Raw genomic sequence first — 8,866 nt, 5'->3', positions numbered from 1 at the left:
ACAAGGCTGTCGGTTCCCAAATAAAAATCAAGCATCTACCAAAATATCCATTTATTAATACGTTTTACATCTTGAAGATGTTAATATCCATCATATCACAATAATTTTAGGTACACAATACATAAATTTTCAAGAGACATCAATGCCTGGAAAACACTTATACGAATAACATACAGTACACAAAATAGTTTACAAACATTCAAAGTCAAAAAGTTGAGAAAGTAGTAAATATTTGTGATGTAGACAATCATTGATAGGGACTCTTAATTACTTCTTCTTTTTACTATGGTATTCAACCATATAGTCGTCTTCTTCTTCATTCTTCCTGTAACAATAGATTTCAAAAGCAAGCGAGCCCTTAGTAAGAGACAACACCACTAGTAAAAAGCAGTGCATGAGTGTCCAAATCTGCATTAGCGTTGATGTTATCAAAAGATAATTGGTAATTACAATGAGGCTTGTCCAGAACAATAACGCCAAGTAGAGAGCATTACTAGTATCATTATTAAAATGAAGTTTCTCTCCCAAGAGTTCGTCATCTTCAGGTGTAAAGGTTTGCTGTTTATAGAAAGATTCCAACTTCTTCTCCTTGTTCTTCCAAATATTTTTCAACCAGGCTTTCAAATCTTCTGTGTCTGTAGGAAGTGACTGCACAGGATACCTACAACAAAAACTTACTCTTCAACCATATTCTGTGCTGGATTATCATGAATATTATATGCTTATTCGAATAAAACTTATGACTAAAATCTGGAACAATAGGGAAAACGTTAAATCATAATGATATTAGGATCATTTCATTTTCAGCATTACAACAAATGAGCAATAAAGTTACATTAAACATTGCTCCAATTATTTATTTTTATTAAAAATACAATAAAGCCTAGACTTTACCCACGGTTCATCAAAGGATTAATGTCATTATTATTGTCCATTCAATTTCTGTTATCCACAAATTTTTCACAAGAGTATTTAATGAGCCATTCAGAAAATAATCTCAGAGAAAACTGACCTTTTAACAAAAAAATTGACTTGCTGTGGAAATACTCCTTTAACCACGTCCATTTCACTTTGTGGGTATTTGTCTGGATATCCAACTGTCAGATCATACACAGCATCCAATTGATTATCTGAAAACAATATTTTTATATTTTGTATTTACGTTGCATTTGTGTTTAATTCTTAGATATTATATTATCTGTTCACTACTAATTTTCATTAGCAAGTTAATTCAATAACTTGTATCGTTGTATGGAAAGTATTGTTTATGTTCAACCTCCTTATCTCTTTTACAAGATTTTCTCTCAATATAAATTTATTCATCTTCTTTTATAATTCCAAAATAGAACAATGAACTTGGTATTAAAATATTACTCGCGTGTGTCTGCTGTTTTGCATTGTTGGACCTGTTTTCCACACCTTAAACTCCATCGTTTAAGACAATAAATTTTCACTGTTACGCACGTTATAGATTCACTGCAATATAGTCATTGAGTAATACTTTGATTGTCGTCATTTAAAAGCTAATAATATACATTAGATTAAAAGGGATTCCAATTATTTAAAAAAACCTTCGACAAACAAAAGTTTATTGTAATGCATTTATGCCAGAAAAATCAAATCTTTTCATCTAAATTGTTGTTCTTTCAATTTGAACAAATGAATATTTACTCACTCTCTCTCATTGTTGAAGCTAGGAATGAAAATCCAGTAGTCTTTGGATGAAGAACTCTCTTATATTCCTCCAGATTATGACTTCTGGCAAATGCATTGCTTTTTTCCAAGTTGTGTGGTGTTAGATCAGTTCCTTCCGGAAATATTAATATCTGAAAGGCAAAAATTTTTTCAATAACAATAAGTATATTACTTTTCAATATTATAAAATGTCTTTGTACTTTATATCCGTCCATATCAGTAATAGGTGTAATACTATTATTGTTTGTTTCAGTCTATTACAAAGATCCTTGATATGGGGTGCAATAGCAATTTTATTCTCATGATGGATTATAAAAAACGTGTACTATAAAAGTTCATGGATGATGATAATTCATTTTTTTAGAATTAAATTCTACTGCTATTAAGAGACCTGGTACCAAAAAATAAATTAGCATGAAATATAACTTCTGTTTTCATATGGAAAAGAGGATGGTTCTCCAATAATATAGATCATAGAAGATTCAATTAGTATCAAACCTGATATGTGTTTTTGAGGTCCCTCATATAGTCCAGAGAAGTTTTGAGTACTTTTTCGTCTTTCTGCCAGCTCCGATCTATGAAAAGAAATCCAGCCATTTGCATCACCCATCCTGTTGAGAGAAAAAAATGAGAGATTTCATCAAACAGAAACAATTTAGAAAAAAGAACTGTAGTTGAAAGGTTAATTATTAATTTCAATCTTTGCGGTATAATCAAATTTCACCAGTCAATTTGGAGGAAATTCCGGACTCATCTTTTATTAGGAAATTGGATGCAGTCCAAGAGCTGAGGAGAGTTAGTCAATATTCTATTATCCTGTTATATTCTACAGCCTGGCTTATTAACTTCTCCCTACCAGCACAAAATGGGAGCAAAATTGAAATGGATTGCAATAAAGTATTTTAATAGGGCTACTTGTTAATTTCTAATTCATATCAATTCTTATTTAGTCCTTCTTGGGTTAATTTTATTCGATTATGTGGATATAATAAAAACTATCTCGTTTTTTTAATTTTTCAACTTTTATAAAGGCAATTGGGGACTCTTGTCCCACAAGATATCGAATTATCAATCGATTCTATTCGAGTCGAAATGAGTAGCCTACCTGGTCCAGGAATGTGTTTGATGGGCGCCTTCAATACAAATTTGAGTTTGTGGGCGGGGCGTCGTGATCCGTAGAACATTGCTCCCCACAGGAAGTTCCAGTCACAGCGAGTCCTGTGGTTCATTATGATCAGCGCTGATTCGGGACGAATCTCATCACCGCTGACTACTATTTTTGTGCCAAACAACACTTCCATCAGTGCCTGTTCGAAAAGTGACAACGATCACTATTATTCTATTAACTTAAAATGTATTGCAATCAAAACAATTTTTATTACAAAATGAACTAATCGTTTACGAAATAATACTATTAAACTTCATACTGTACTCTAAATATAAAAAGTTTTTTTTTGCTGAGGGTGATATTCACATATAGCCTACATAATTATTTACCATTATATCATATCCTTATTTCCATGATTAGCTGCTTGAAGAATAATTTCACAATGTGAGACATTTTATGCTTATATTAATTGTCTATATAATCAAATTATTCAGTTTCTCAATCAATGCTGCAATACAGTACTAAAACTTATTCATGATCATTTTGCAGTCACATTTGAGTGTAATATTAGTGTTTGAATTGAATATTGTTTATATATACACTGTTCACACCTACATAATGAGACCGCATAATAATAGTTAGGCTTCAATAGCTATATTCAATCTGCACGAGTTAACAAGGCACGACATGACAGGAAGCTCTCCGATTGGCTGATTCTCTATATGGGAATCGGCTGATTGGCTTGGCGTATCGAGAATCAACCAATGGGAGAGCTTCCTGTCCTGTCGTGCCGTACCGAATTGTCTGACAAAACGCCTCGTGCTCAGCGTCTGAGTTGTGATTCCAGGGTTTCTTTTGATTTCTATAAAGTTATTCTTTCGACATGTTTATAGATCACTTCATTGAGCAGAGATTGTATATTTTTGAAATGAATCCAGAACGGATAGTTGAGAGGATTTCAATTCATCAATTGACCAACACACCGAATTGACTTACGCTAGAGACGATAGGTCTGGGACGCCACCGAAGAGTTGCAATAGTAGGTATTGTACTACTGGATAAATTTGATGATGTTCATGTTGTAAATTCATTTCAGACATGATGTTTTGGTCAAGATTAATGAATTTTCATTAAATGAATGCAATAATTGAACGACTTACCACCGGGTAGAGTTCCCAGATAGCAAAAATGAGATCGGTGAGTCGCCTATAGAGCTTCTGGTTGACGAGCATCAACGGAAATACCGGACAGCACAACATCAGGAAGCCGGAGAATATGCTGGCGGCCCACAGGCCTGCATACAGCATTCCCAGCACCCATTCTTTTCTCATTTCTCCTGCTCCCTAATCCAAATTTCCACAAAATACTGTCGTTAACTAATGTTAGCTACACTTATCAGTAATGCTGTTATCAAAATGCAGTAGCCCTATTTATCACATAGGCTGTCAATTTTATCTTCAAGCCCATCAATCAATTGAATTGTTTCTCTTGATTCAATATTTAGCTTTATGTGTTTAACCTGAACATGTTGATTACAAGAAATAAGTTAACACAATTCATAGGAAAAAATGTCTGGTAAAAAGCTTCTCTACTATTTATAATTTATGATACTGCATTAACTGGATATTTTTTGTGATTTATCTATCTTCCCCTTCACTTAATACTCCTTTTTCATGCTCCCAATTTCAAAGAAGCGTGGTTTTTTTGCCAAAAACTTCTGCCAATTCTACTTTATAAGCTGCAATGTCCTACATTACAAGGAATTCGCAGTGCTTCTTTTGTTACGGTTGATTGGTCCAATATACAATTCGGGTAATTATCTTCGAAAGCTTGCCAATATTAGACCCACATATAGTGTAGCTTCAGTTAAAATTGCTGTATTAGAAACCGGGCAAAAATTTATATGATAAATATCTGAATATATTTATAAATATCACTGAATAAAAAAGCAGAAAATTCATTATAAATAAATAGGCTATTGTTGAAACCTTTGGTAAAGGAAGCCATGTTACTTTACTGAGTCATTAATAAATTTATTATTTTGCAATAGTAAATAGGAAAACATAATTTTGTTAACTAAGTCATCAAGGCAGCTAAGAAGCTTTACGGGAAAAAATATTAGTATTTATCTTGCAATAATTTAATATAAAAAACAATTGAGTTTAAGCCTTTAAAAAAGTAAATTATGAAAATTTATATTTTGTCAAAATTTATCATTAGTAGGCTAGTAGCTCTAGTTTTGGTGTAATTTTTCTTTTTGCATTTCAAATCATAATTTTAATTTTTTAACATTACCTATTCACACCAGTTTATCAATTTATTGTCAGAGATCAAATCATTCATAAATTATAGTTATTGCTATCAGAATCCTTCAATCTCCAGTTAGTTATCATCATCATCATCAATAACAAATAAAATTTGAATTTCTTCAAATCATATAGATCTCTCACTAATGAGCTTAATATCATTTAAATGTAAGTAAATTCTTTCTCCACACACACTACACTACAAACCTTTTATTGACGACAATATTTTTGAAGAAGTGTCTATAGTACAACTGTTTCAATTCAGGCAGTTGAATTTATTATTGGTTTTAAGAGAGGATTTTATTCTATGACTCTTGAAATTAGTGTGATTACATGAGAATGATATGATTGAAATACTCTGATCTCGAATCAAAGATTTCAATGCAGATGTCCAACAAATGAATTCTCGAAAAAAATAGAATATAAGAAATAATATCAGGATTATTGTAATGTAAAACCGGAAAATAGGAAAAGTTTTCGAGCACTATATCGATTAATTTGAGCTTGAAATTTTCCTATGAAAATGAATCTGGTTTAGTCTACAAGTGGTTTACAAGAGAAAGAGAGAGAGAGAGATAGACAGGGGGGGTGAGAATGAAAATGTTCTTTGTTCTTTGGAATGTTTTAAAACATGAGTAGGTATTTTCAAATGTTAGTTGAACTGAGAATTAGAATATTATAATTATTGACTGAAAATAACATAAACAAGCTTGAAATATTGATAGATAAATAAAAGATAATAATGATAAGGAACAACCTGTAATTTTCTGTAGGATACAGACGCTAATGAGAATAAACCCATGCATAATTATTTTTGGGAAAGAATAAAAAAGTTTTATTGTAATTAAATTGCAATTCAATTTTTATTAAGTGCGTGTCAATGTACTGTTTGCTTATATAGTACGATATGGAAAAGAGTGCGATTGTGTCTACTGCTGATAGCGATATGTAGCCTACGGTAGGCCTACTGATTCATTAGTGGCCGGACTATTGTGTAAAATAGCTTATTATTACTTGAAGCAGCTCAGCCAGTTAAAAAAGCAGAGCGAAGAATATGTAGTGAGGGAATGTTGTGAACCTTGTTTGTAGTGTACGGCCTGGAGAAAGACATGGAGGAGTGTGGGGTACTCACAGAGCTTCCTTCTTCCACAAGTGAGCTGAATCAAATGGTGAACTGATTCCAGTGATAGAGCCCTAGCTACCCTTGCCAGGGCGGGGCGGGGGTGGGGGTATTATTGATCCAGCATCACTCCTGGTCCAGACACCAACAACCCCTGCACTCCCCTCGCCTCACATTGGCCATTGCTCACTCATTTTCCGACACACACGTCTGCAAAATAATTGGCTCAGTCCATTTTCATAATCAATATTCATAGAGTTTGATTTTGCTCGACAAATACTTATTGGTAGTCATTAATATACTGTATATCTAAAGATAACCATTTATCCATAAATAAAGAGTGAATGTAATGAGAAAAGAAAATTTCTCAGAAATGAGCGGAAGAAATTCCTTAAAATCGAATTAATGAACGATACAATTCCACTGTAAAACGATCGATTAGTCATGAATAAATCGAGGAAAGTATCAAAATTGAACTTATTTTTCTGAAATGAGTGAAAACACAAAGTGTTCAGTTCACTATATGGTTGGAACCAATCGTTTTTTTTATACTAATCTAACAATGTTACAAAAGCTGGATTAAAGGACCAGGTAGGCTAAATTATACTAGGCAGGTGAATGAAGCCCCGCACAAAAGGGGAGAAGGTTGGAATCACACCCACCCATTAGCCCAAAACTAGGTAATGAGTGATACCGGTACGCTGATGAAAATTGGATGAACATTTCATGAACTTTTTTCTTTTTTCTTTAATTGAAATATTCTCATCATGGAAATCCTTCACTCTGTATCATTTTTATTTTCCATAACTTACTAATAAAAGTGGTTTGAAATATTGAAGTTTGCAATAATTATATTGCAATTAGAAAGTAGTATTTGATTTTTATGCACACTCAATATACTAGCTCTACTCTTTGAGAAAATAAGTTGATAATATTGCAGTTCAAAAAATACTGTAGGCGCATCTATTGAGTTGAGTTGTTGAATATTTTTTTCAAAATCAGAACTATGAATTGTGAATATTCTATTATTAATGGTGAATTGAATTACAAATTTAAGGGTGTTGAAAGTAAAATTTATTACTCAAGTCACACTTTATTTAAACACACACCTTCTGACAAAAAAATCATTTTGATGATCAATTATTTAATTCCACTTACAGAACAATTTTTTTAATAAGTATTTTATTATTAGTACCTTATTATAATCAGCATAGATAATAAAAGCGTATATAATATTATATTCAATAACAGCCTATTATATTTTATTGCAATATTATATTTAACAATTATTAATATTTAAATTACCGTAATATGTAGTTTCATTTATACAATAGACGACTTTTTAAAACTAAATTTATCCGATTGAATCCTTAATAATGAAATCAAGATTTATTTGTTTCGTTTACTCACAACAAAAGAAGGCATTCCATCTTTCTTTGACATCACTTTATCACTTTTCAAATAGAATAGGTAGGTAGCTAAAATAGATGACACACTATTTTCACGGAGGCAATGTAGACTTAACTGAATTCAGAAATAGTTCCGTTTAGAATTAAACTTGCTTTTGGCACTTATATTTTGAAGACACAGACAAACGTGTTTTTTTTTCTTTTTTCTAAATCAAGCCAAATTTTAAATGCTCATTCATCCAACTGTATTAAAACTACATGCCAGCAGAGTGTTCTTTAAAAATACCTTGCAAAAGAGCAAGAAAGATGAATACCGGTAGTGTCTCTCTCACCCAATTTACTTGAAGGTAGTGTATAGCTACTATAATAATAAAATCACTCCAATTATTTCTTAGAGAATGAATACTGTATCATATCTAATAAAAAATTGACAAATAATAATATGTCGTTATCTTTTACGTTCAGCGTGAAGTCATGTTTTATTATCGTGAAAGGGTCAAATTAGATAGCATTTCCCGCTTGAAACATCAAGACGTCGGTACCAAAAAATGCAACTCCAATTACTTTTCCTCTGCATTTAGTTACTGATTGTATTTTTATTAATCTCGTAAAAAGCCTACTGGTTATTTTAATTACTGAACTTATTCACAAATTCATTCAATCAGAAATACATATAAAAATAATTATGCGTTATTAACGATTACTGTAGTACGTTATTGATATAATTATTTTGTTATCATTACCATAACAGCGTTTATAGGTATTCCAAATCATGTCATTTTAAACCAAATCCAATTCTATTATTGAAGATCGATTGAATAATTAAATTCTATGAACATATTATATATTAAGTGATTTCATAGGTCTGTCTTTTCATGACTAAAAAATTGGCAGTGAGACAAATACTGTGACATTTCAAGCATATAATTCTTGAAAATATCTGGATATCATGAGCAACTTATTTGTTTTGTGGAAGTTGTAAATGAAATAATGAAAATACTTACCTTAAAATTGTGCTCTTTATTCTTTAGTATTTTCCACTGGAAACAACCACAACTTCCATGAAGATAGAAGGAATACGCGATACTCAGCTTCTAGTATATTTAGTACATCAATGGCTTCTCCAAATCCAATTATTAGAGCTGCTTGATAATTTTATCGGTTTAAAAGTAGTCACTGCTACTCAAGTTTTTAAAGATTGGGAAGTATTTTCAAAACTAATAAAGCT

The 8,866-nt window shown here is 31.7% G+C and overlaps 1 protein-coding gene across 7 annotated transcripts; it reads right to left on the bottom strand.

The window, feature by feature from the left end:
- Positions 1 to 34: 34 nt before the first annotated feature.
- LOC111059586 (lysocardiolipin acyltransferase 1) lies at positions 35 to 8,866 on the bottom strand. Of its 7 annotated transcripts, XM_039444149.1 has the most exons (9): positions 7,640 to 8,034; positions 7,479 to 7,481; positions 6,188 to 6,439; positions 3,964 to 4,146; positions 2,801 to 3,002; positions 2,194 to 2,306; positions 1,676 to 1,826; positions 1,013 to 1,130; positions 35 to 661 (listed from the first exon to the last, which is right to left on the bottom strand). In XM_039444149.1, the coding sequence occupies exons 3-9, from the start codon at positions 6,218 to 6,220 to the stop codon at positions 268 to 270; spliced, it is 1,194 nt and encodes a 397-aa protein (XP_039300083.1). In that variant the 5' UTR covers positions 6,221 to 6,439; positions 7,479 to 7,481; positions 7,640 to 8,034; the 3' UTR covers positions 35 to 267. The 7 variants fall into 7 exon arrangements, with proteins under 7 accessions (XP_039300083.1, XP_039300090.1, XP_039300085.1 ...); XM_039444156.1 differs by lacking the exons at positions 7,479 to 7,481; positions 7,640 to 8,034 and adding an exon at positions 8,643 to 8,866 and having other exon boundaries at positions 6,242 to 6,439; XM_039444151.1 differs by lacking the exons at positions 7,479 to 7,481; positions 7,640 to 8,034 and adding an exon at positions 8,643 to 8,751.

Source organism: Nilaparvata lugens, chromosome 1 (assembly GCF_014356525.2).
Source record: "Nilaparvata lugens isolate BPH chromosome 1, ASM1435652v1, whole genome shotgun sequence".
Lineage (NCBI taxonomy): Eukaryota > Metazoa > Arthropoda > Insecta > Hemiptera > Delphacidae > Nilaparvata > Nilaparvata lugens.
The sequence above is the reverse complement of the archived record's forward strand: the minus strand, read 5'-3'. Positions and strand labels throughout refer to the sequence as shown.